This window comes from Crocodylus siamensis, chromosome 8 (genome assembly GCF_052110815.1).
Source record: "Crocodylus siamensis isolate JL-2025a chromosome 8, ASM5211081v1, whole genome shotgun sequence".
Taxonomy (NCBI): Eukaryota; Metazoa; Chordata; order Crocodylia; family Crocodylidae; genus Crocodylus; species Crocodylus siamensis.
Genome location: NC_143402.1, coordinates 39,705,626 through 39,733,620, shown reverse-complemented (window position 1 = coordinate 39,733,620; position 27,995 = coordinate 39,705,626). Strand labels below are relative to the sequence as shown.

General features: G+C 48.3%; 1 protein-coding gene across 1 annotated transcript in view; it reads left to right on the top strand.

Moving 5' to 3' along the window:
• The window catches only part of DNAAF6 (dynein axonemal assembly factor 6), a 30,620-nt gene extending 19,484 nt beyond the window's left edge, over positions 1-11,136 (top strand). Inside the window, exons 4-6 of the mRNA XM_090061087.1 lie at positions 2,590-2,686; positions 3,442-3,527; positions 10,270-11,136. Of these exons, the coding sequence (XP_089917213.1) occupies positions 2,590-2,686; positions 3,442-3,527; positions 10,270-10,399 (313 nt within the window). The 3' untranslated portion in view covers positions 10,400-11,136. The remainder of the gene's footprint in view (positions 1-2,589; positions 2,687-3,441; positions 3,528-10,269) is intronic.
• Positions 11,137-27,995: the final 16,859 nt, after the last annotated feature.

The window sequence follows — 27,995 nt, the reverse complement described above, 5'->3', positions numbered from 1 at the left end:
ATTTTGTTGTGGGGCAAGATGTGCCACTTGAGGCAAAATAACCCTGCCCAGCTCCCCCCAGATCTGCAGCCAGGGGGAGTTGGAGTATAAAAACCTGCCCTGGCAAGCAGCTCATGGCTGCTTGCTCCCAGGAGCTTCTGGGGTGGTGTCACCCGTGTTGGAGACCTCATGGACTATGATAGACAGGAGTGGGTGGACCGTGCTGGCTGTCCCAGTGCATGGGTCTACCCATGACATGTGCAACCTGCCATCTGGCCCAGGAGGTGAAATCTGCACTACCTCCCAATGCCCTTGCCCTTGTTGAATAGGTCCTGTGGCGATCCCCATCCCCCTATGTCCTCCAACCCACCAGAGTTTGTTGTGGGGCCAGCACCTCGCCTGGCTTTGCAGTGCTCCCTGCTCCACCATCTGAGCTGGCTGGAGGACACCAAACTGGTCCTCTTTTCCACCGTCCATCGCCACCACCTCTACACATTTGTGTGCTGCATGATCAGTCTGCCCTTGCATCCTACCCAGACACCAAGTGGTGGGGCCTGCTTGGCAAGGGTATGGCTGGGGCACCCCAGTGGCTGAGTCTGTACTCCACCCTCATCCCACAAGTCACTGGGGATCTCAGCTGGCGGCTTCTCCGTGGAGCCGTCGCCGTGGGCGTGTGTGTGACGAGCTTCATGGACAGCCTAGCCTCCTGTCCCTTCTGCGGGCAGAAGGAGACCCTGGCGCACATGACCCTCAAGTGTGCCAAGCTGCAGCCCCCCTACCTCTACCTGCAGAACCTCCTCCTGGTGTTCTGATTGAATTTCACCCCCCACCTTTTTGTTTTTGGTCACCCCATCCATGGCCCTACCAAGGCCTGACCTGGTCAACTTCCTTCTGGCCCTGGCCAAGTGGGCCCTGTACTTGACCAGGAAGGCGGCTCTGGCCAGGAAGGTCCGTTCAGCATGTACAAAGCCCAGGTCACACCGCACCACATTGCTGCCAGCTGTCCCTGTAGCTGGACCACAGCCACGCTGGCTGCTGCTGCTGCAGGAGGTGGGTGGGTTGTAGGTGTGTGGCAGCCCTTGCTCAAGCCCCTCCACAAGCCCACCCACAGACCACATATCCCCACCCCACTGCCACTCCTCACAACCCCCAACATCCCTCCACCACTCCTCACATCACCTACAGCCGCAAACCACCATGTCCCTAACTTACCCAGGACAGCGCCCAGGGTCTCAGTCACGCAGGGTCCTTGCCCTGCTCTTCTGCTTGCCCCAGCAGGCTAAGGGTGCATGCCTCATGTGTCGGGGGCAGCAGAAGCACATAGAGATGCTCTGGACAGAAATCAGAGTGTCTCTTGGGAGGACTGGCTCCTGGGTTACCCGCTTTTAACCCCTGTGTTTTATTTTGATACACGGATATCCAGGTATCAAATTTTGAGCCCATGCTGCAAATATGCAGTGCGGGGAATGTTTTTTTGTTCCCAGCATGCCTTTTGCCGCATCTCAAAATGCTTTGAGATGCGGCAAGAGGCATGCGGAGGCTCATCTGGATGTGACCTGTGAGGTTTTTTTATCCCTCTTTATTTGACCTGTTGGCATAAGATATGTTTGTCCAAAGCTAAAAAGGACCAAAATCTTAAGCTATTCAGTCTCTGCTTTGGGAGGGCCAGCTTTTGTTCAGCCCTGGGCAATCATGAACTGTGTTGCACAGATAAGCGTATAAATTTTTGTAGTATTTCATGCCCCAAAAAGAAAATAGGTGGCTTTAAAGGTAGATCTAGAGCTGTTATTAGACAGATATTATACTGACTGAGAGACTAGGATTGTGGTACATGCCTGTCCATTACAGACCTGAAAAGAGCCTCTTTCTGTATGCTCCGTCCACCAGTCATTCAGAGAGAATTTTCTTTTGTTTTGTTTGAATTTATTTTGTTCAATTTTCTAGAAGTAATATATAGCCTAAGTACAATCTTCAGTTGTATTTCCTTGTTCATTAGTGATCAACCAAATGAGAACTCATAATTCCAGATTATATGCATGCTGAACTAGACAGATTGATTTGGAGAAAAAAATTCAATTGCCAAATGGAAAATAATTAAAAGTAGCAGACAGAGCTATGTTATTCTCAGGTTCCAAGAGAATATTATGACTGATGGAGAAGAACACAGTACAGTTAGTAGAACGATTACTTGACAGCATTCTTTTCAAATGTTTTCCCCAGAGGGGCTGTTTTTGTTGTATAAAAGATAAGTATCACATTCATATGGTTCAATTTTCATTGTCTTATCCCTTATCTTTGCAAAGCCTGATAGTGCTATGGACATAGCACTATCCTGAGGATAGCACCATAGCATCTCCTGAGGAGTAGAGGGTGACCCAATACTCGTCTTGTGTGCTTCAGTCAACTATGAGAGACACTGGTGTTCTGACTAAATTTTCAATGGAGGTGTCCCCTTGATCAGTGTAGAATGCCAGAAAGTGGGAAACAAAGAGCTCCAGCTGACCTGGGATGACTGACATTCCCAGTGAAAACATACATTACTCTTTGTTGCCTGCTTTCCCTTGATGTGGAGCGTCACGTGGGGTCAATAACTAGTTTTATCTCTGTCAGGTATGAGATTTTATTCAAACAGCAGGTGGGAACAGAGGACATTTTCCTGGGGATGAGCAGGAAGGACCCATCTACAGCCTGCTGCGAGGATATGCTGGTGAGCAGAATGCCCTTCTCCTATTCCTTCCCTTCTTCCTTTCCTTCTGGCCTCCTTCTCTCTTTCTTGCTGTCTCAGTCAAACACAGTGTATAACTACAAAGCTATGTTATTTTCTTTGAGACTGCAGATCTCCTCAGCAGCTTTCTGTGAATCTGCCATTGCTACTGTCTGTGCTGTGCTGCCACATAGGCATGCAGCTGCTTCAGAACTTGTTGTATTCAAACATTAGACAATCCATACTGACCTATGGGCTAAGTTTACACCTAACATATGTAAGAGCAGCCCCCACAGGAAGTTATACTCACGTCAGTATGACTCTTGTTATTGAGGTAAAGTTTAGATCCTTCCTTGAGCAGCAGGTTTGGGGGTTGGACTAAATGTCCAACCCCATGTATCAGATTGTGTCCCTTTACTTTATGATTAGGGACACTCCCCTTCTACAGCAATTAGTTGGGACAAAACTTCTTTGGGTTCTTTCTCCAGTTGATTTGGGATGATGCTGGGCCTCACCAGAGTGAATGCAAAATACTCATTATGTACATTCTGAACTCAGGGTTTTTGCAGATGGTAGGGGTATCTGTAAACACTAGAAATGTGCTGAAAGCAACTGTTTGCATTTTTTCCTCTTTCTACTCTTACAAATGCCTTGCTTTGTCACTCTGGAATCAAATAGATCATAAGGAGGCTGCTTATTTCTTATGGACTGTAATAGTGCAAAACTAATCACAGCCTTGCTTGTACCTGTCATTTCAGATTAGAATCAAACTCCCAGATACAAAGTCCTCCGATATTACTTTAGACATTCAGGAGAAGATCCTTGACCTTCGAACCCCCAAAAAGTAAGTGAAGCAGTGTGGTTAGAAGCTGGTACTGTTTTTTCTCTCAAATGGAGTATACCCAAGTTTTCAGCTTACGGAATACAGGCAGTCCTTAACTTCGACTTTTTGAGTTACGACAAATGGCATTTATGACATTTGTAAATTGACACCCTGTTTCAAGGTTCCCACATGGGTTTCGCCTTTATGATAGGCAGCACAGTTGCATCCAGCTGGTAAATCTGTTTTGGGGGCATGGAAGGGGGTGTGGGTGGGACAGATCAATGTCCCCACAGTGATGGAGGGATTGGTGACCAGGGCTGAGGCAAGCACTGCGCACGGAGGGGGTGGGGCAGCTTGTGCTGCTGTATGTCGCTAGTCCAAGAGCTGTCTGTGTGGTAGTTCATCCAGTGGCTCTCGTCGCTGTTCCCACCACCAGTCCAGGAGGGCATGGGGCAGGGCCATGTGCCCCAGGATCTTTGCAAGGCAGGCGGGGCCAGGGCTGCTCTGGGCAGAAGGTGCTGGGAGCGAGGGCTATGCCCCGCCACCACTCACCCAGCCAGCATGGGGCCAGCATGAGATCGAGCCCTTTTGCTGCCTCTGGACAAGTGGCATGCAGTGGCAGGAGCTGACCCAGCTTCCCAGCGCCTCCCAGATGAACAGCAGCTTCACCCTGGCTGGGCAAGCGGCAGCAGGGCATGGAGGGGGTGTGTGCCTCTGGATTGGGGTGATATGGACAGCAGAGCGGAGGCTATGGGGGGTTGTAGCGAGTTTTCGGGTGGCACACGCCCCCCTCACCCATGCCCTGCCATCGCTTGTCCAGCTGGGGCAAAGCTGCTGCTTGTCCAGGAGGTGCAGGGAGACCCATCCGGCTCCTGCCACTGTGTGCTGCTTATGCAGAGGCAGCACAGTGGCACAGTCTTACACTGGCCCCATACCAGCTGGGTGAGCAGCAGGGGTACCAAAGTGCCCGCTCCCAGTGCCTTCTGCCCAGAGAGCAGCCCTGTGCAGCCCCTACCCCACACAGATCCTGGGGTACACCCCCCTGCCTCATGCCATCCCAGACAGGTGGCAGGAACAGTGGCTAGAGCCACTGGACAAGCTGCCACACAAGCAGCTCCTGGAATGGTGGCACGCAGCAGCACGAGCTGCCCTACCCCGTCCCTGGGCAGTGCTTGTCCCAGCCCCAGTCCCTCCCTCACTGCGGGGGCATTGATCTGTGCCCCCACGTCCCTTCCCTCCCCACCCACCACAACGGACTTACCAGCTGGATACAACTGGAACCAATCCCCCATATATAACTTTGTTCCTATGGGAAAATTGGTTCTGAGTTATGATGTTTCAGCATAAGACATGGTTTGCAGGAACCAATTGTTTTGTAAGTCTGAGGACTGCCTGTACATGGTAGGATGCAAAAGTAATGGTGCAGATAGGTTTACTTAATTTCACCTGAGAAATACCAAGACTGAAACCAGCCACTAACAATCTTTTAAGCTAATTGTAGGGCTTGGAGTCTCTGAAAGTAACATCTGTGACTTCTCTGGCAACAGTAGCCTTGAAACACAGACTTTTGCTAGATGAAACAGCTAACCAACTGAGCCATCATTTCAGTCATCTAAAATTGTTCCTACAGTTCTAAATGCATACTTGCATGTGTGACACACAGATGCCCATTGTACATGTATGCAGCTGCAAACAGAAGACATAGATGCACAATTTTAGAGGCCATGAGCCAGATTGCCCTTCTCCTTGGTGATATCTGTACAGGTCCTAGAATCTTTGTGATATTTCTCTTATGGCATTTTCCTCTGAATTCTTCCACAGTGGGGAACTTGATTAGACCTTCCCCAGGAGAAAGTCAAGATCTGGCCCGTGAACCCTGTGAATTCCTTAGGCTCCCACTGTCTGGGACTGCACTGAATGGGACTCCCTAGCTAATGCTTGTGTTTGGGATTCCCAGCAGTCATTCTTCACTTAACTCAGTTTCATAGTATTGGTCTTTCTGCATTGAGAACAGAAAGGTTCTTCTGCTAGTGGATTTAAGGGGCATATTCTGGATTAAGGCTAAGGGAATTGCTTCCCATAGAAAACTCTAGGACCAGCTTCATCCCCAGCATAACTCCACTAAATTAATGAGTTCTGTTGACTCTGAACTCTGAAAATAACAAAGCAGAAGGAATACTTATTCAGTCAATAACTCATGACTTGGCAGAAATGACACTTTGCAGTATCAGTTGTCTGATTTTGCCTAGTTAGGGTAATAACCTCCTGCTCCTTTTGCAATGCTGTATCTTTGAGTCAGGATTTGCCACACATCTAACTTCTACCTGCCTCAACTCCTGAATCCAGCAAGTCAAAGATCCTTAGTACATCTGAAGTCTGCATGGGAGAGTGGGCTAGTGCTGCTTTGGTGCAAGTAGATGCATATCTTTTCAGTATATCCTATAGTCTCAGAAAATCCTCAGTAACTGCTGGGCACAGGTGAGAAGTGGGACACACAAAGGAAATGGTAGTCTTCTCTGACTGGGGGCCTGGTTCTGAGTTAGTTAAGTTTCTAGCTGCTTTAGGCCATTCTGAAATATGTCAACTCATAATGCCTCAATCCAGCGGCCAGGCACTGGGGGTTTCTAGCCATCCCAGCTCTAGCTACTACAACCTGGGTATGGGTGTGATACACAACCAACATGCCTCAGATCTTAGTTTCATAGTTAGTAGGTTCAGAAGGGACCTGAGCAGATCATCGAATCTGACCTCCTGCCATGGCAGGAAACAGTATTGGGGTCAAAGGACCCCAGCAAGGTGATTGTCTAGCCGTGTCTTAAAGGCCCCCAGGGTAGGAGCCAGCACCATTTCCCTTGGAAGTTGGTTCCAGATCCTAGCTGCCCTGACCGTGAAGTAGCACCTCCTGATGTCTAATCTGAATTTACCCTCTGCCAGGTTGTGACCATTATTTCTAGTCACTCCTGGTAGTGCTCGGGGGAACAGGGGCCCCCAGTGCCTGCTGATCCCCTCTCACTAGTTTGTAACAGGCCACTAGATCCCCCCATAGCTTTCTCTTGTGGAGGCTGAACAGGTTCAGGTCCCTTAGCCTCTCCTCATAGGGCCTGCCCTGCTGCCCCCCATCATGTGGGTGGCCCTCCTCTGCACCCTCTCCATGTTGTCCACATCCCTCCTGAAGTGCGGCGCCCAGAACTGGATGCAGTACTCTAGCTGCAGCCTGACCAGTGCCACATAGAGGGGGAGGATCACCTCCTTGGACCTGCCTGAGATGCATCTGTGGATGCATGACAAGGTACGGTTGGCCTTCCTGACCGTATCCCCACACTGCCAGCCCATATTCATCTTGGCATCAGTAATGACTCCAAGGTCCTTTTCTGCCTCTGCACTGACAAGAAAGGAGTTTCCCAACCTGTAGGTATGGTACTGGTTGTTCCTCCCCAGGTGCATCACTTTGCACTTGTCAGTGTTGAATCCCATCCTGTTCTCATCTGCCCACCCCTGTACCCTGTCTAGGACCGATTGTAGCCTATTGCTCCCTTCTAGCGTGCCCACATCCCCCCACATCTTAGTATGATCAGAAATTTGCATGTCCAAGTCACTGATGAAGATGTTGAACAGCGCGGGCCCAAGGACCGAGCCCTGGGGGACCCCACTGCCCACATCCCCCCAGCTTGAAAATGACCCATCCACCACCGCACTCTGGGTGTGGCCCTCCAGCCAGCTGGTGACCCATTTGACTGTGTAGGTGTCAACACGACAGTTCCCATTTTTTTAATGAGAACAGGGTGAGAGGCAGTGTTGAAAGCCTTCCGTAAGTCCAGAAAGACTATGAAAGACTATGTCCGCTGCTACCCCTGCATCTAAGGATTTGGTGACCTGGTCATAGAAGACCACCAGGTTGGTCTGACAGGACCTGCCTCTAATGAACCCGTGTTGGTTGCCCCTAAGCATAATCTCCCCTGCTGGCCCCTCATGGACATGTGCCAGAATAATTCCCTCAAAAAGCTTACCAAGGATTGAGGTAAGACTAACAGGTCTATAGTTCCCTAGGTCCTCCTTCCTTCCTTTTTTGAAGATGGGAACCACATTGCCCTCTTCCAGTCCTCTGGCACCACACCAGAGCACCATGAGTAAAGCCATGCCAGGGGTCCCACAATGATCTCAGCTAATTCCCTCAGCACTCTGGGGTGGAGATTGTCCAGACCAGCTGATTTAAATACATCCAGTCCCTCCAGAAGTTGCCTGACTAGATCCTCCCTGACCCTTGGCCTAGGTGCGCCTCCCCTGGGGCCTGAGGGGGATCAGTGGGGGGGCTGATCCAGTCCCTGCTCAGGAAAATGGAGGCAAAGAAGTCATTAAATAGGTTAGCTTTGTCATCTGGTGTGATGACCAAATTTCCTAGCTTGTCTTCCAGGGGCCCCATGTTACCTGGTACCTTCTTTTTGCCCCCTATGTATTTAAAAAAGGACTTCTTGTTGTCCTTGATCCAGGTAGCTAGTCCCAGTTCCATCTCCACCTTGGCCTTCCTTACTGCCCCCCTGCAGCCCCAAGCAACCGCAGTATAGTCCTTCCTGGTGATGGCCCCTCCCTTTCATTGGGTGTGTGCCTTCCTTTTAGCTAGGAGACATTCCCAGATGTTTCTGGTGAGCAATGGGGGCTTTTGTGCCCTCCTGCTCCCTTTGATCCGTGTTGGGATTACTTCCCTTTGGGCTTGGAGGATTGTCTCCTTAAGGAGTGACTGCTCTTCTTGTACACCTGGCTCCCCTCCCCTCCGGGACCTCAGTGCTTCCCTGACTATTCTCCTTAGCTCACTGAAGTCCGCCCTGCTGAAATCTAGGGCCACTGCCTTGCTGAAGGCCTCTGCCACCTTGCGCTGGATGGTGAATTCCAGCAGGCGATGATCGCTGTCGCCCAGGTGGTTGAGCACCCGCAGTCCCCTCACCAGGTCGTGGCCAGCACCAGCATCTCCCCTGGTGGGGCTGTGCACCTCCTGGGTTAGGTGGAGGTCCTGCATTTTGGCTAGGAACCTACATGAGCGGTCAGACCTGGCTGACTCTTCTTCCCAGCAGATGTCTGGAAAGTTCAGGTCACCCATGATGACCACGTCCTTTGACCTAACTATCTTCGTGAGCTGACTTAAGAATTCCCAGTCTAGCTCTTCCCCTTGGTTGAGTGGTCTGTAGTAGACCCCCGCCATTAAGTCTCTTGCCCCTCGATTGCCTTGTATTCTAACCCAGAGCACTTCCTCTGACTCTGTGCTACTTGATGAGGATGTGTATTCCTCCCTAATGTAGAGCACCACAGCACCACCTTTCCTCCCTGTCCTGTCTCTCCTTTACAGCCTATAGCCCTTGATATTTACTGCCCAGTCGTGCATTGGGTCTCACCACGTTTCAGTGAGCCCCACTATGTCTGGGTTGGTGTTGGCTAGCAGGAGGGTAAGTTCCTCCTGCTTGTTACCCAGTTTAGTTGAAAGCAGCTTGGAGGCTGTGCTGCTCTGTGGCATCCAGGGACTTTACAGTAAGTGGAGTACTCCTTGGCTAGACACATCCTCCTTTATTGTCAATGGACTGGCCAAGCCTTTAATCAGACTGCTCCCATTCCTTCTCCTTTACTGGAGAAGATAAGTTACCTCTTCCTGTGCTACATTCTCTGAAGACACATGTTGAGACCATATTTCAGATTTTCACCATTGTGACACCATAAGTGTGTCTTGTTACTCTGATTTTAAAATGCACAACTCTGCAGCAGCAAGAGCTGTGGAGGGGGCCCCACAATCCATTACCGGGGGCACTTTTACACGTGCTGTAGAACACGGCTCTGGGCACTTTAATTAGCAAGCCATGCTGATTAAAAGCACCCATGCATCACATGTATCAGCATCACTGCATGCCCCCATGCTGAAAAAATGGTGGCAGGACGCTTTGAACTAAAGTATATCAAAAATTTTTTATTTCAAAGTACACCACCACCATTTTCAGCACAGAGACCCGTGGTAATGCTGATACATGTGACACAGAAGGCTGCCAGAGCACATGGGTGTCCGATGCCTCTTGAGTCCTGGGGGACATGTGTCCCCCCTGTCACCAGTTGGGCAGGGGGGCTACCCTGGTGGCCAATCCTGCTGACGTGGGGGGTGTCCCCTGGTGACTGATCCTGCTAGCTGGGGGGTGGCGATCTCACTCACCAGGAAAGCGGCCACGCTGCTTCTGGAAGTCCCACAGCCACTTTTCCTGGCTGTCCTGCTCCCCGACCGGTGCTTGCAGGGGGGGCACTGGTGCTCCCGCCTGCCCCCCTGCCCGCCGGCTAAACAGGGAGCATGACCTGGCAGGGGGTGCACCGGCACTCAGGGGGTGCACATGCACCCCTGCTGGAGCATGTCAATTTCTGTGCTCCAGCAGACTTGAATACAATAATTAATCAAGACTGGATTTCCAGCATATTGGGGCAGGCTTCAATGTATATAGGTGCCCTGGAAGTATTTGTCACAGAACACAGCTAACAGCATTCGTGCATGTGTATGGAACCCTGGAACTATTTGTCACAGCACAAAACCAAGCGCATGTGGAGAGAGAACCAGTGTCGGAAGTATTCCACATTCTTCTGAGTTGAGCATGAGTTGTTCAAGAAACCCCACAATTTCCTGAAAGTATCACCATAACTTTAAGTAGACTACCAAACTCTGGCTTCTGGATTAACCAAGTCACTTGCATTTCCTTTTTTATTACTTTCTTAATATAAAAATACCATGTGTCCTGTTTTCTAGGAAGCTGCTACTGCACCTCCCTTACCCTGTGGACAGCAAGAATGGAAAAGCTTTTCTCATCTCAGAAAAGGAGACCTTGGAAGTCACCTTAAGGATGACAAGAGAGTTGGACTTCATCAACTTTTCTTAAGGGCAGGGAGAACTAGGGAAAGTTTTCAAGCAGGAATTTACATGGCCTTGGAGTTGTCTCAGAACCTGACATAGCAAAGTGAGGGACTGTTCCCATTTAGAATGGGTCAGGAGGGACAGAATCCTGCTGCAGCTCCTTCTCAGACATTTGTATGCTGCAGTAGACCATATTGTACTTTTTGTGAAGGTGAGCAGGTAGCAGAAATGTACAACGTGGTTTTTCTTCCTATGGGCAATTTAGGCCTTGGAATCACAACCCTATCATATCCCAACTCATCCCATTCCAAGTGTGCCCCAACATCCCAGCTGTCATGGTATACAAAACACAAATGGGAGAGGTCTTTTCTGTCTCCTTGATAAATATCCTGCAAAGATCATGGCTGCAGATAGTTTCTCATGGGCTTCTGCTGCTTACTTTTAGGGTTCTCAGGTTAAGTCTTAATCTTGCCCTGTTAGGTTGTTCACATCAGTCCATATCTTCAAAAGGGGTGACCGGGATTATAGCTTCCAGGTCAGATCACAAACCTGCTGAAGTCAGTAGAAAGATACCTCGTTAGCTTCGAAGGGTTTGGATTAAGCCTCATGTAGTGGTATATAGCTTGTTCCAGAAGGTACAACTGAGGCCAGGATTCCTGTGTACTTAGTTTGAATGATTTGTCATGGGATTGGTACTGTTTAAATGATGCCTTAATATGCCATCTATGGATAATTAAAATGTTATTCATATGCCAATTCAAATTCTTGCACTGATACTTTTTGGAAGAGGTGAGGACTTATAACCAAAACATAAAATGGCAGGGAATACTGGGACATACTCGGTGGGTCCTTTTAGCTTCCAAATCTTGTAGATATGCAGCATACCAGTTTACAGGTATGTTCATTATGAGTTGTGTATTTGCCTAGACTTTGTAAACCACCAGTTACTTTTAAAATAGAAATGTCAGTAATTTCAACAGACAGTTTTGCAACATGCAGTATGAGACTATCAGAAGGGAAAAGTCCAGAAAATGTTGTCAATACATTTAAATGGGGAATATTATGATGTAAAAACACTTCCAGCAGTGTCTAAGTAAGATACAGTATTCTGCTTCTATATTTTGATGTAAGCAGTTTGCCCAAGTGCAGAGCTCTGTAGGTCATTTCCCCAGAAGAAGAAACTGATGATGGAATCTGGTTCTTTGATACTTACTCTTACAGGAGTAATCAAGCAACAGGAGATAGTTTCTTTGTTCAAGCCTTTGTCAGCTGGCATTTGGCCCAAAAGCTCCCTCTGGTAGCTGTCTTCTCAACACGGTGCTAACAGTGCTTCTGCTGAAAGCAAGGCCAGCACAGAGCACACTATACCATCTGTGCACTTGTGAAGGAGACTTCTTTGCTGTTTGTTTTCTTAGATGGCTGTTCCCACCAAGTTAAAGATGGCAGAACAAGGCAGCATGCACCTACATCCTGATTGTTGGCTTTCAGGAATAATTGTCAAAAATGTGTGGTACAACTTTAGCTACTAACCCAGCTCTTCCTCTGCTTATACTCCTAATCTTTTTACAGCTCTTCCTCTGCTTATACTCCTAATCTTTTTATTTCATCTACATATAATGAATTATGCTGGTCCCCTTCCATCTCTGCCTCTTTCCAAAGACTGCCTGCAGAAGTAATAGGGGAAAGCTTATGTAGCAAAGCACCATTTCTTATAGAGGCTGAAGCATTGCAAAAGTCCCTCTTAGGTCCTTAAGTATATTCCAGAAGTCTGGAAACATAACCAAGAAATGCTGCTTTTGCACTCTCAGCTAGGCAAATAAATCTTTGTAACATTCTCAGTTAATCATTCAGGTAGTGAACAGGTATCACAGTGGAGAGAACAAGCAGGGCCTATCCTTTGATGGATTGGGTAGGTTTAACAACCAAGTTCTTGTAATCAGTATAAAATAGCTTGGGACCTGAAATTTCCTGGCAAAAAGTGAAGGAAGATGATTGGCTAGCTCTGTTGTAGCTAGTGCCCATGCATGACAAGCTGTAATAGGGAGATGGATCCCCAGTGATGGAGATGACACACTGCCAATTATTTCCCAAAATAAGTATTTTTAGCTGGATCGATGGCAATTTGCAGGCTTCATTGTGCATCTCGATTAGACTATGGCACATTTTAAGAGAAAATGCCTGGTCCCCTGGTCATTGCAACCACTGCCTTTAAAACTCCTTTTGCTAAGGTCAGGACAGCAAAGCCCAGTCTCTGTTGTAGTGCTAATAAACTGATTGGAAAACAAAGAAACCAAGAGTTGCTTATATTGCATCTTATAACTTCTGGGAAGGCCTAAGTGTCTTCCAAATGATGTATTGGCCATTTCTGTAAATCACATTGGAATCTACCTCTTACAATCCACTGATTAAATGCTACAAACCAGTGCTTAAAAAGATTGCATTCATTTGCCAAAAAGATGAGATCATTCTTGGTGGCTGTGCTTTTGTACTTGCTTCTGTTTCCAGAAGTTACAAGCATGGACCCTTCTGGCAAAAGGGCTGGATTTGTTGTCTTTGAATAAAATGAGGCTGCATCTGTCATGTAAAAGGAACTGGATTGTGTAAATGGAATGTAATCCCATATTTATACATGCCCAGACATCCACCCTGTTTCATTCCCCATGCTTTTAGATACAGAAAGCAACACTATTGAAGATCCTTCTAACAGGACTTTTTTCTAGTCCATAACAGACTGACCAAAGTCCCCTATAAACTAATTCAAGTATAGTATGAGCAGCAACATTTCCGTTATCACTGGACATGTCTACATGAGATGCTACGGCGTATTGGTTACTGCGCCTTTATTTAGTACTTATATAGTCCCCATCCTGGCTGCCTTAGTGATGAAGTTCTTAATTTATTTACTGATACATTTATTACCTTAGAGGCTCAAAATTGTTTTCAAATCAATAGAATGAGTTTGGCTTGGTCTGTCTTTGTCCATTTACTTACTTATTTTTAATAGAATAGAAGTCTTGTTGCCCAGAGCCTTTGTTGTGTAGCTTGCCATCCTGATCAAGTGACCTTCCTGAATGCACAGATGAAAACCCCTAAAGTAGGGGCATTATTTGGGTCCACATAGGAGATACATAACCAGTATAAACTGGGAACATAACCAGTATAAACCTAGGTGTATAAGGGACACTACAACACCCCAAGGGGGCAGGATTCAAAGGTTAGACACTTACAATCATTGACAAAAAAACAGGGTTAGCAAAATATAAAACACAGACAGGAGCACAAAAGCAGTTCTGGGGAGCTGCCGCTGGCCAGTCAGCACCTAATCCTAACCCTAACCTTAACCCTAACCCCACCTCCCCTGCAACATCCTGGAGCCCAAACACCCTTCAGCTCCTCCCTGCCACTGCCAATAGTGCACAGCCTCAGCCCGCCTTGTACCCACTCCAAACTCTACCTGGTTGGAGTGGGCCAGCCAGAGCCCATGCGCACAGGCCTGACCCTGGCCTGCCCCTGCTTCAGAAAGCCCGCCTATGCTGAGCAGTCGCAACAGCCAGGCAGAAGCTGCTGCTCCGCACAAGGAAAAAGTGGTCCCTCCCCTCACCACTGCCAGGCTTTTTTTGCTACAGCTACCCAGAGTCCATGCCCAGGCTGCCCTGCAGCTGCTCTCTGCTGCCGTCACTGCCACTTCCAGGCCGCCCAGCAGGGCAGCAGTGGCAGTGCAGAGGAGCTGCAGGGCAGCCTGGGCGCAGGCTCCGCGTGTCTGCAGCAAGAATAACTTGTCAGTGGTGAGGGGGAGGGGCCACTTTTTGCCCATGCCCAGCAGCAGTTTCTACCCAGCCACCACCACCACCGCTGCTGCTGCGTGTGAGCTGGCAAGTCCAGAGTAGGTGCAGGGCAGGTTGGGGTTGGGGCTGTACACACAGGTCCCAGCTGGTCTGCTCTGCTGGGCCAAGTCCAGAGTGGGCACGGGATGGGATGGGATGGGGCTGTGCATGGAGGTCCCTGCTAATACCATAGGGTTGGGGCCAGCAGCAACAGCAGCTGGAAGGGAGCACCCTGCCTGGGCTGCCTAGAAAGGCAGTCTAGCTGCAAGCTGCCCCAGCCTCACTACATGCCCACTGCATGGTCCTTGTTGTGGGGTGCTCCACAGGCTGAACAGTGCCTGAGTTAGGCAGGACCAAAGAACCCACCATAGGCCAGACAGCGTCCCTCTGCAGGCTGAATTCAGTCTGCAGGCCATATTTTGCCTATACCTGCCCTAAAGCCTCTCTCAAATTCTCACTTCCTTCCAGCCAAAAAAGAATAGAAGTTTGCTGCTGCCTCTTTATCCCCTCCATCCCCTGCCCCACAAGCTGAAATGCAATTGGACAAGAGGAATACAAATGCTACCACATTTTGGAGAAGTCTTGGAGTCCCACGAGCCAGGAGAGAGCTAACTCTCAGCCAGGGCCTTATTGGAAGTTACTTTACTGAACCAGTGCTGGCAGCAATCCTTCTGAAGAGATGTGTAACCCAGGTGGTACTCCAAGAGGTACCCCCTCTCCAACTGAAGGGATCAAAGCAGGTGCACAAGCACTGTGGGAGGTGTAGGGACTCTCCTTCCCCTATAGAGCAGAGCCAGGCCACCAACGGGGACTTAACCATATACCTTTCAATGAGAGAACAATACTGGGAACATAACCAGTATAAACCAGGGTGTACAGGGGACACTACAACACCCCAAGGGGGCAGGATTCAAAGGTTAAACACTTACAACCATTGACAAAAAAACAGGGTTAGCAAAATATAAAACACAGACAGGAGCACAAACAATAAGGAGTGGTGAAATATAAAAAAGGCACAAAATGCAAAATGTCAAATAACAAGGATATTTAGGGCCTTGGTACCTGGAACAGGGGAAAGACACAATGGCCCCTTTCCACTGCAAGAAGATATTCTTCTTGTTACCTCACTCACCTTGGCTGGGACTTAAACTCAGATCTCCTACATGGGAGATAGAGGAACACTGCCACACAGCCACCACTGGTGACACTGTTCTAACCTGCTAGGGGTCTTGACTTTCCTGGAGCCCTGGCCTCATATTGAGCTGTCTGGCCTCTGATTGGAGGAGCTGGAAGCAGAGCTGGGAACCTGTCAGGTCGCTGCTCAGATCCTTGCTGGAGTGGGAGAAGCCTCTCCTCCTGGCTGCAGCCTCTTCCAGGGATCCTGGAGCCCAGTGGGGGGCCTCTCCTGCCAGCCACACTCCACACTGCTGAGGGTCCCACTGCTGCCTGCAGGTCCTGCTCTTTTAAGGCTCTTCTGGGGGCACTGCTCCTGCCCCACTGGCTCAGCTCTTGCCAGCTCTGTGAAGCTCTTTCCTTGTTGTCCCTCGCTGGTCTCTCCTGAGTCAGCCCATGTTGCCCCTTTTATCCCCCTCCAGTTGACCAAAGGGGCCAATCAGGGGACATGGGGAGTGAGTCTCTGGGACCTTATTGGTGCGGAAAGGGAATCCCAAGTCCTCCAATCATTTTTTGCCCTTTCAAAACCCCTGGGCCAGGTCACTGCCAGACAGCCCGTCACAGATGCAAAGTACCATTTTCCTCTAAACCGCAAAACTGCTGCCTAAGTACCATTCCATTCCCTTCGGGCATCTTAATCAATTAAAATTACCAGCCCTGTTAAACAGCAGTCCCAGCCATTAAACACCATCAAGCTTTATTTGGTTCCCTAAGAAACATCTTAATTAAGTGTATCTTGGTTAAACAGAATATACTACTGCTGTAAAAGTGAAAGGGAAACAGTTGAGTACACCCTTATGGCTCTAGTACAGGGGCAGGCAATTATTTTGGGCAGAGGGCCACTTACCCAGTTCTGGCAAGCTGTTGGAGGGCTGCATGGGTAGTCCCGCCCCTTGACAGGTGCCCCGCCCCCTGGTCACCATCTTGGGACCAGTGCCCCAATGTCTTGGGACCAATGTCCCAGGGCCAGCACCAATGAGACCCAGAGCAGGGCGCAGGCTGGCCGGGGTCTATGGAGCCAGGCTGGGCTGCACCAGCAGGGAGAGGGGGGAGCTGGCCCGGCTCCATAGAGCCCCTGCTGGCTGGGACCCTCTACCCCTGCTGCCCTGCTCTAGGCCCTGCTGGCACTGGCCCTGGGACACTGGTGTGGGCCCTGTGCTCCCATGCCTGATCACTCCCAGTGCCCCCCCAGCCCCACGGTATAGACGGGGGGCAGTGCACAGCCCCAACTGCCTGCTTGCCACCAGGGAAGGAGTGGTGCAGAGCATGGGGAAAAGCAGCCCCTCGCCTGCCCTGTGGCTGGTGCTCCCTGCTGTAGCCACTCGCAGCCCATGTGGGGCTGTCCTGAGGAGGCACAGGCAGCCTCACATGGGCTGCAAGCAGCTGCAGTGCAGAGCGCTGGCTATGGGGTGGGCACAGGGCCATTTTTCCCCCACTCAGCACCAGCTTGTAACTCACAGCCACTGCCAGCCTGGGCCCCGTGCCAGCTCTGGGCTCGCCTGTCAAGGCTGCACCATGGCAGCAGCAACTGTGGCCCCCCCACTTGCCACGCTGGGCAGCTTTTGCTGCTGCTGCCTTCCTGCAGCTCCCATGCTGGGTGGCCCAGAGGTGGCAATGGCAGCCTCACCACAGCATACCGTGGCGCAAGCTCCATGGCACCTTGGATGCCTTGCTGGGGCCACCCAGGGCCCTGTCTTCTGCCCTCTGTTGGGACTCGGGCTGCCTCATGTGGGTCATGATGCCCAGGCCTTGCCTTCTGTCTTCCGTTGGGGCTCAGGCCACCTCCTGTGGGTCCTGAAACCTGAACTGCTCGTCCTCCGTCGCACCCCACTGATGCCTTCCAGGTGCCTGGTCTCATGCTGAGGAGGGGGTTGCAAACCTGAGCAGGGTTGTGCCACTCCCAGCGTTTGGGATGCCGTGCACTGCTGCATGCACTGGGGTTCTTGGCTGCACACCAAGGGTAACAGACCTGAGGCACCACATGCAGCTCCTAGGGACTGGTGGTCCCACACACCGCTATGTGCATCAAGTATCCTAGGACCTGACCAGCTCCCAGGGTTAGACCCATGCACCGGGTTGTGTACCAGGTGGGGGCCCCAGCAGGCTCTCAGTAGTATATAGGCTCACCACCCTTCAATGCAAATGTGACAGGTGGGCGGGGGCAGAAGTCCCACCCCTTAGCCCTGCCTCTTTCCCCTTATATGGTGTGCAGTGGCTGCAGCCCTGCCTCTGATCCCAGCCACATGATGTGTGACATCACCAACTCAGCCCACCCCCATTCATATGGTGTGTGACATCAGCAACTCTGCCCCCACCCCCAGTCATGTGGTGTGGATCACATGGTCCGTGACATCAGAAAGACTGCCTATGCAGTCCCCCAAAGCCCAAACCTTTATGCTGCAAGGACCACCCTAGATCACGCGGTACAGTTATGAACTATCAGGTCCCAGACTACTCTAGCCCCCGGAGCACAGGCATGGCCTATGGGGTAGCAGTGGGGTGGTGTGACCCCTTTAACAACCCACCTCACCACCCCTGGCCAATTGGCGGGGGTTTCAGATGCCTCAGACCTCCCCAAGAATGATGCTGAACCAATTGGAGCAAGTAGAGGAGGTGGGATTTAAGCTGCAACCCTACCAGGTCTATCTGCTGTCCCAAACCACCCCTCAGTTTGTCTGAGACCATGCTCAGACATGGGGGGCAGACATGACCTAGATGCCAAGTCTACCAAAATATGACCAGGGACCATGACAGAACTCAAGCAGTCCGTATTGAAACCACCTATGGAGAGCGTGGACAACTCTGTCTCAAGGGACTCTGCGAGGTAACTAATATAGATGATTTCTGTGGGGGCGATTTTCTTGTAGCTGTCTGGCCCTGTGTTAATAACAATGTTTTTGCAGGTAGACGATGCCTTCATAGAGAGTTTTCAAAACATGCACATTGGCACCCCGCTGAAAGTAAAGGTCTTTTGCGTGAACTGTTTTTGTGTCCAAAAGAGAACAGTTTGAGACCAAAGACTGATGCAACATTTTTGTCCAAAGGCAATGACCATTAACCCTGGCTTTGAGCCTGTGGAGATTGCCGAGCACGGCTACGAGCCCATGGAGGTCACAGAGCAGGGGTGTACTTGGGGGCTATTTTCAAATAAAGTAGTATCCCATCCCCCTGTTCAGAAGAAGGTTTCTTGCATGACCTGGTTTTGAACAACTGTTCAAGACGAGGCTGAAGACCTCGTTAATGTTGTATTTCTTACCTGCTTAATAAACCTTGTTTTACCATGGTTTAAATTTGTCCTCAAGCGTTTGAATGCAGCACACGGGTGTTAGCGTGGGGTGGGTGTGGGGGTAGCGGTTACCAGACATGTCTGTACAGAAGGCTAAAGTTAAAGGAAGTTCATTACTCTTCTGGTGAAGCTGGCAGTTTTGGTGGGGTGAACATGCTTTTTCAAGCCGCCAAAAGGCAGAATAAGGTTCTGAACAGGAGCGGGGTGGCCGCCTGGCTTTCAGAGCAGGACGTTTACACCCTACACAAACCGCCGAGAAGACGTTTTAAAAGAAACAAGACTGTTGTTTCAGATATTGATGTGCAATGGCAGGCAGATTTGGTGGATATGCAGCAGTTTTCCAAGTACTATCATGGGGTCAAGTTCATCTTAACAGCAATAGACATATTATCAAAGTATGCCTGGGCTATGGGTCTAAAAGACAAATCAGGCGGTGAAATAGCTCAGGCCTTTAAAACAATTTTTACAGAGGGCCACGTACTTTGAAAATTACAGACTGATCAGGGAAAATAATTTTAAAATAAGTCTTTAAACAAACTGTCAAAACAATATAATATTCCCCATTTTGTGATAAATAGTGAAGTGAAAGCGGTGGTGGTAGAGAGGTTTAACAGAACATTAAAATCAAAGATGTGGAGGTATTTTACAGCCTGCAACACCTTTCACAACATTGATGTGTTACCAGAGTTTATAAAGAGCTATAACCAGTTTTCACAGAACTATCCACACCAGGCCTGTCGACATGAACTTCTCAAATCTCCATGGGCATGGAAAACCTTGTACAGGGACTATTTCAGAACAAAAGCAGCAGCACCGGTGTTTAGAAAAGGAGGCCACATGAGGATGTCTAGGACCAAAAGGAGGTTTGAAAAAAGTTATGAGCAAACATTCACTGATGAGATTTTCATAGTGGATGAAGTCCTTAGATGCATGCAGACCTGTATACCACCCAGAAGATTATGAAGACGAACTTATCGAGGGTTCTTTTTACCCTGAAGAACTACAACAAGTGGACCCCAAACAGGACAGAGCTTACAGGGTTGAAAAAGTTCTAGCAACGAAAGGAAAGAGAAGAAAGAAGTGGTTATTGGTGAAATGGTTGGGGTGTCTGGCTAAATTAAACATCTGGGTGGAAGCCTCTCAAGTTTGTAACATACCTCAGTCAGAAGGCTGAGATGTGTGATGGCGGCTTTTACGTCACTTTGCCCAACAACGCTTGCGCCAGGATTTTTCTGCAGAACACCAGCTCAAACTTTACCATAGAGCTGGTTAAACCTCTGGATCTGCTGGGGAACTGGAAGACAGGGTTAGCAGAAATATAATACCCACACAGATGGAACAACATCAATGAAGACACCCCTTTCAAAATCATTTCTGGGACTAAAAAATGGGAGTACCTCCTGCCTCAGGGGGTATTATACAACTATCACAGAGTTACTGGATCTTATGAACAATATAATTACCACCCACCCTACTCCATCTGAATTAGTTATGCTCTATGATCAGGTGAGCAAAAAAATTAGACTGAAAGCCAGCTATGGCTCCTATGCTTTTTCTACCGGTGGGGAACTAGCCTGTATTTTGGAGTGGCTACCCGGGTCCACTTTTAAAAAAGAACACTTTACGGCTGATATTACCGGTGGGTTCAATTCACTGTATGTCTACACAAAGACATTGTGGAACTTCAGCTTGTCAGGGAGTTTTCGGTTCCTTTGCTACTCTGCATCCCTCTCTGTCGGAATAACAACAAGTTTGTCACCATCACATGTGACAAGCCGCCTTATGTCCCCATTAGTCAGCACCATATCGACACAATCAGCACTGCAATAAAGACGGATCAGAACAAACATGTCTCATTTCACTTTGGTAAGGTGATTGTTAAGCTTCACCTATGCCCCCAGAAGACTTTGAGATTTTAAAATAAGTAAAAGCACGATGGTGATGGTAAAAAACTATGGGGACCCTAACTTGTACAGAAATTATTATAAAGACCAGGCCAGGTATGGTCTTCCCAGATATCAGGGGGTGCCCGTGATGTACGGGGCTGGTGTGGGAGGCATATTTCGCAGCCTCTTTGGATAAGCCGTCCCACTTGTGAGAAGGGGCCTGGAGATTAAGCCCCATGCAAAAAATGCGGTGCAAAACATAGCCAAAGATGTGATAGGTCACATCTCCCAAGCTGTCCTGGATAAGGTGGTCAAACCAGCAAAGAAGGAGAGGTCCAGCCTCGTGTATATTCAAAGAAAGAGCCTTAAAAGAAAGAGACGCACCAGAGTCTGGATGTTTAGGACCTCCTCAACCCCTTAAAAAGAAGTGAGTAAGTTGACAGGGCCAAAAACCAAGAAGCAGCCTGGGAGAAAGAAGGGATGCTCTCCTGAAGGAAACAAATATATTTTAACTGCCACGGCCTTTGTTCACTGTGGGTCTGAAGAATGTGCCAAATCTGAACTGGATGTGTTTCAAATAGCCCCTATGCAGACCTGCATAGAAAAAAGCCTATATGTTGAGATCCCCCCAACTCTCGGCTATTACCATGTGACGGGCTAGCTGGTAGTGATTTAGCCCAGGGGTTTTGAAAGGGTAAAAGATGATTGGAGGGCTTGGAATTGCCTTTCCTCACCAATCAGGCCCCAGAGATTCATCCTCCATGACCCCTGATTGGCCCCTTGGGTCACCTGGAGGGGGATAAAAGGAGCAGTGCGGCTGACTCAGGAGAGACCAGCGAGGGACCACAAGGAAGGAGATTCAAAGAGCTGGCAAGAGCTGGGCCAGCAGGGTGGAAGCAGTTGCCCCAGAAGTAGCTGAAGGAGTGGGACCTGCAGGCAGCACTGGGGTCTTCAGCAGCGCAGCATGTGGCTGGCAGGAGAGGCTCCCCGCTGGGCTCTAGGATCCCCTATGAGAGTCTGCGGCCAGGAGGAGAGGCTCCCTAGCTCCAGCAAGGATCTGAGCAGCAACCTGAGAGGTTCCCAGCTCTGCTTCCAGCTCCTCCAGCAAGAGGCCAGGAAGCTCAACATGAGGCCGGGGCTCCAGGAAAGTCAAGACCCCTAGCAGCTTAGAGCTGAACCAGCACCAGTGGCTGTGTGGTGGAATTTCTGTTGTCCATGTGGGAGGACTGAGTTCAAGTCCCACTTGGAATGATTTAGGATGAGTGAAGTGACAGGGAGAAATTCTTGTTGCAGTAGAAAGGGGTCATTGTGTTTTCCCTCTTTCCCCTGCTTCCAGGTATCTAGGTCCTATACTTCTTGTTGTTTCATATTTGGTATTTGGTGCCTTTTATACTTTGCCAACCAGTATTGTTTGTTCTGCTGTTTGTGTTTTATATTTTGTTAACCCTGTCTTTTGTCAACTGGATGAATATGTCTGCGATTGTAAGTGTCTAACCTTCATTTAATCCTGCCTCCTCAGGGTGTTGTAGGGTCCCTATACCCCCTGGTTTATACATGTTATGTTCCCACTACTGTTTTTCTCATTAAAAGGTTTATGGTTAAGTCCCCATTGGAGATCTGGCTTTGCGCTGTAGGGAGAGGAGGGTCCCTACACCTCCCACAGCACTTGTGCACCTGCTCTGATCCCTTCAATTGGAGAGGGAGTACATCTTGGAGTACTGCCCAGGTTACAACCGAGTCCAGCCCCCTTGACTTCTTCATAGCTGGGAATGGCGAAGATTACATGGATTTGTACAACACGCTACTGTACCTTTGCAGCAAGATTGTAAAAGGCGATGGAACTGATCTTGATGCCGGGGCAGCGGTGGGTCTGGTGAATTACCCGCTAGCCTCTGTCTTCAGTCAGCTGGATATCACTCTGGGAGATCGTCTCATAAGCCAGAGCAACAACTGTTACCCTTACCAGGCCTTCATCGAGTCAGTTCTCAGCTACAGCAATGATACCATGTAGACCTGTGGGTATGACAGTGCTTAGCATTCCTGCTAGCAGCCAAGTCAGCAACCAGGAGAATCTGTTTCTGGGGCAGTTGCCCAAACTCATCATCATCTGGTTTGTGGATAACAATGCCTTTAGCAGGAATTATGCTAAGAACCCCTTTAACTTTAAACATTACAATATTAATTTTGTTGCCCTTACATTGATGGAGAACAAATCGTGACAAAGCCCCTACAACCAGATTTTGAGAACAGTAACTGCATGAGAGAATACATGCCGCTAAACATATGAAAGACCGGGCCCTGATAATCAACCGTGAGGAGTTTGTCCTGGGGTACACCTTATTTGCCTTTGACCTGTCTCCTGACCAGGAGCGCACTGATCATTATTCACTGATTATAACTGGGAACCTGAGAGCAGAAATACGCTTTGCTGCAGTTTTGCCCACCACAGTTAACATGATCGTGTATGGTGTCTTTGACAAAGTCGTAGAAATAAATCAGAGAAGAAGCGCCCTGTTAGACTACATGTGAAGATGGACACCAAACAGCTTGCCAGGGTATTATCCTCAGACCCTTATGCCAAAGAAACTTTCTTAGATGTTTTCCCCTGTGACTGGCTTCCTAAGACTCCGGTGTCTCAAAAGCCCCTGAGCTTGGTGGTCAATAAGCACCTGCATAATCAACCCGGAGAACACTGGTTGGCTGTTTACCTGGAGGATCGGGACCGCAGAGAATTTTTCATCTTGTACGGTCACCCCCCAAACAGCACTCTCTTTCCTCAAAGCTTTATGTTGTTTTTAAACAAGAACGCTACTGACACTATTTTTCAGCTGAAACAGTTACAAGAGCCCCATTCTGTCGCCTGCGGATACCATTGTGTGTTTTTCCTGCACCACCTAGCAAGGGGCTATGGTTTGAACAGATTTTAAAATTGTATTATTCCGATGATTTAGCACAAAATGATAGGGTGGTGATGCATTTTGTAAAAAGCAAATATAAAAATTTCCGTGTGGCCAGGCCTGCTCAAAACATGTTTCAACGTGCCCAGACATGTATTTCTTGCTATGACTTCCACAAACGCTTTGTCTAAATAAAACACTCAGCTGATGCTGTGTAAATAAAGCTGTTGTTGTTTAAATGTGTGTGTTTTCATTTAGAAAATCCTCTGTAGACAAAAACTTTATAGAAGTATCAAATAGTTTAATTCAAAGCATAAAACTTTACATGGAGAGCCAATGGCTTTTAGAGACAGTTTTTCGCTTCTTAGGAGGCGCAGTTGGTGTTTCTTGATCTGAGGCAGATACTTTCAGGCATTCCAGATTATCACGATCATGGAGTTGCTCATAACAGAAAATAATACGTTGAGCTCAGCCATGGCTTCCATAAAGCTGTCCCAGCCTTTAGGCGGACATTTACTGGTCCTGGTGTGAGTCTGAAGGGTTCTCCGGACCAAGTTGAGCATGTTAGACCCCTTGACGAGCATCCCTTTGTAGATGAAACCCCCTTGATCATCCCAAGAAGAAATATCCTTGTGCTGGCTCAGCTTAGTGAGCAACACTTTAGCGTTTTTTCCTGTATCAGGCATGTACATTAGCCAATACTTCCTGAACGACGGTGTCAGGGTCCGTGGGGCTTTCTAGGGGGGTTCCGGCTTCTAGAGGGGGTCTGTTCCGGCAGAAACAGGGTTAATTTCCCTCTCTCCAGATCACCCTGCTTTACGTAGGTCAGGTATTTGTGAAGCACGGCAGCATACAATTTAGCCTTCTCATATTCTGCTAAACCCGGCCCTTGGAGAATATCTCTCTTTTCAGCATCCAATAAGCAGGTTGCCTCGATTCTGATATTTTCCTGAGGCGGTTGGGGAGCCCTTAATTGTTCCAGTTCATGTTAAGGCACCAGGTACATTTTTTCTGCGTGCTCCATCACTGGCTAGCCAAAAACCCCATAATCAGAGGAAAAGCAAAACTTAACAGAGGGCCGATAAATCCCCCAGACTGTTTCACCAGCTGTTTCTTTCTTTTAAGAGGCAATCTTTAGTTACTTAGGTTTTTTTATGATCCCACGTCTCTTTTTCAGCACACGAATTTGATGCGGTATCAAAGGGATGTTTCCTTTCAAGGTGTTCAGAGCAATTTCTGAAATGGCTGCTACTAAATCATCAGAGGCCGATCAGAGTATAGCTTTTCTCTGCTGTGGGGAGGACTGAAGAAGCAGTTTTAAGAGAGCCAAATTTCTTTTTATGTGGTTAGACATGTTCCCCTTCCACTGTCATGAGAGCTAAGAGGAGGCCGCCCCTACATCATCTCTTTTTATTCCCACCCACTGTTTTTTTTAAAGTATGAGCAGCCGGTTGGTCAGGAGGAAAAAGCCTGGTTCTTAATCTAAAAGCATCTGGGGTAGAAGTATTTAAATTAACCACCAAATACCCGTGAGGTGTTTTAGTGGCATCCTCAGAAGCTTCTAGAAAGAACTGGGCCTTACCCGGGTACATCTGCCATGCCAGGGGCACTATCTGTAGCTTATCCCTGGGGTTTTTAAACAAAACCATGTATTTTATGTTAAGGGTAATGGTGTGGCTCCTTTTCCCTTGACAGAAAACATTTTGAACTATATACATAATGCTAGGATTCCCATGGTGCACGTACTTGGTAAAGACTTTCTCGATTTCACTGCTGCCACAGGAAGATTTCATCAAATCATCTACTACAACCAGATTTATTTTATTAGGAGGAAGCAAACAGTCATCATTGAGACTGTCTGGTAGACCCTCCACAAACTTGATAAAAGGATATTTACAAACCAGTTCTTTATACAAAGGTTGCCAACAGCTATAGCACCACACGATATTCTCAGGCATAACAGACAACGCTTTATCAGAGTGATCCAGAAGGTTTTTATAAAGTAACTTTTACCACAGTTGCTAGGGGCTGCCAAAATCACAGAAAAGGGGTGGTTCCATTGCATATCCACCTTTAAAAACCATAGGGGAGACTGTTAACGTTTTCTGTGAGGACCCTTTTGTCATAAATGACTTTCTGCGTTTTTCTCAAGGCTTTGGTTTCTATCATGCACTTGCTTTTGTTCCTGACGATAGAGCGCTGTTGCATCACAATTGTTTTAGGGGTGTCCCCAGAGGGGTTTGCCCCATAATCTAGAACAAGATCTCTCAAGCTTTCAAAATTGACTTTTTCATTGTAGGCCACATTCAGGGTAATCCCTTTGACCATCAAGCAAACCTTTCTCCCAGACAACTTGTACGCATAGGTTTTCAGACTGGCCAACAAACTGTGATGTGTGCATCTGGTGGGATTTCGCTGGTGAGCTCACCTAAATAATCGCCTACCGGGGGGTTCCACTCTCCCTTGCGGCTCACAAATATCACAGAATCTGTGTCGTGGTACAGACACCGGTCTTGCAAGCTGTCTAACAGCTTGTACAACTCTAAGTGTGCATAAGCAGTGGTGAAACAGGCTATAAGGATGTGTGTGTCACCCAAGAGTGTGTAATGCTCTTAGGCTTGCTTCCAAGACACGCAGGTTGTCTCATCATCAATAAAGTCACAAGATGAAATTTCATAGTGTTAGAAATATTATCGAAAATGCATTATTAATAGTGTTGTTAGAACAGCACAGCTGCCAGCTCTCATCAATAGTGTTGTTAGAACAGCACAGCTGCCACCTCTCCCTGGTGGAAGGGGGAGGTTGGAGAAGCTACTAAGGGCTCTTTGTATTAAGGTATCACTCTCTCTTTGTTCTGCAAATTTACTATCTCTTTGTTATACTAAATCACACTTCCTTTCATGCCCCCTACATTTCTCAGGGTAGATAAGAATAATTGCCATCTTGTCCTTGGGTTTGAACTTCTTGTAACCTAAAGTACTTTCTGAGCAAGCGCAATTAGCTAATACATATAAGCCTATCCGCCCCGCATACTTAAGTAGTTAATTATAATACACATGCGATGTATGACGTGACGCCATTTCATATATGTTTGTATGAACCGGAAATGAGTTGTAAGAGTTCCTGCTTCTGTACACGTGCTCAGGAGAGAAGGGATAAAAGCCTGCTAAGAAGTGTTCCCCGCGGGCAGAGAGTTTGGTCTTTTGTCTTCTCTCTCTGACCCTATTTGCAAATATATACCTTTTGTATTACCAACAATGTGTGCCTAAAGGCTCATTAATATTCATGAGCCTCCAAAGAAACGAACCGTGATTTTTACATCAATAGGTGGGAGAAAAGAGGTAGCCAAATTGTTCTTTGGGGTCTCTCATGATGCTGGTGTTGGGCAAGTTGGTTCTCTGACCAAATTTACCCCACAAAGAATTTAGAAACAATTTTGCTATTTGGCATTTAGCAGAGTTGGGTTTGATATGCTCTAGGTGTAAGGTCACGCCTTCTTTTTGCAAGAAATTGGCCAAGTATTTCTCTTGTTTTTCTTGGTCAGTACACCAGACGGGGTAGCCTGAGGCTTGCTGCTTCTGTCGGAGGTGCATTTTTATGTACCGTGAAAAAAGGGTTGTAGACCTCTCTGCAAAATGCTAGACTTCATAGATTTGAACTACTCTGTACCCCTTGGCAATAGCTTTATTCAATTCTTGTGTGCACCATGTGGCCAGAAGGGCCCTGTCTTCATCAGTGTGGTCGCACTTTTGCTGTCTTGTTTCCGTGCAGAGGCGTCACAGCATGAACATAAGTTTCCCGTTCACCCTGGTGGGTAGCACGGGGAAAAAATGGTTTCGCGATGGGTACTGTTTCACACTAGCTATAACAAAATAGCTCAACAGGGGCTGGAAATTGTCATGAATGATTTCAGGGTGTCTGGTTGGGTATTCCTTCGTTTTGTTTATGAAGGGGTAAAGACTGGTAAAATCATAATAGTGTATTTGTTCGCCGGGTTTAGTTTGGTAATATAGACAGATGGCATTAGTTCTCCCCACAAAAAGAGCATCCCTAGGCATCAGTGGAGAAGGCAGCAGGGTTCTATTTAAAAAATCTGCCAGCTCCCCATCCATTTCTAACAGAGCCATCCACTCATGCTCCCAAATGGTCCTCACAGTAAACCCCTCTCTCTTGAGGACAATAAGAAGTCTTTTTTTAAATACGTAGGGGGTAAAAAGAAGGTCCCGGGTAATGTGGGGCCCTTGCAGGATGACATGGGTAACGTGGTCGTCACACCAGATGGCAAAGCTAACATGTTTAATGATTTCTTTGCCTCCGTCTTCCTAAGTAGGGACCAAAACAGCTACCTCCCTGCTGGGCCCCCCTCGGGCCCCGGGGGAGGCACACCTGGGCCACGGGTCAGCGAGGATTTAGTTAGGGAGCTTCTGGAGGGGTTGGACGTATTCAAGTCAGCCGGCCCGGATGATCTCCACCCTAGAGTTCTAAAGGAACTGGCCGAGGTCATTGCAAGTCCCCTGGCACAACTTTACGAGCACTCGTGGTGCTCTGGTGAGAT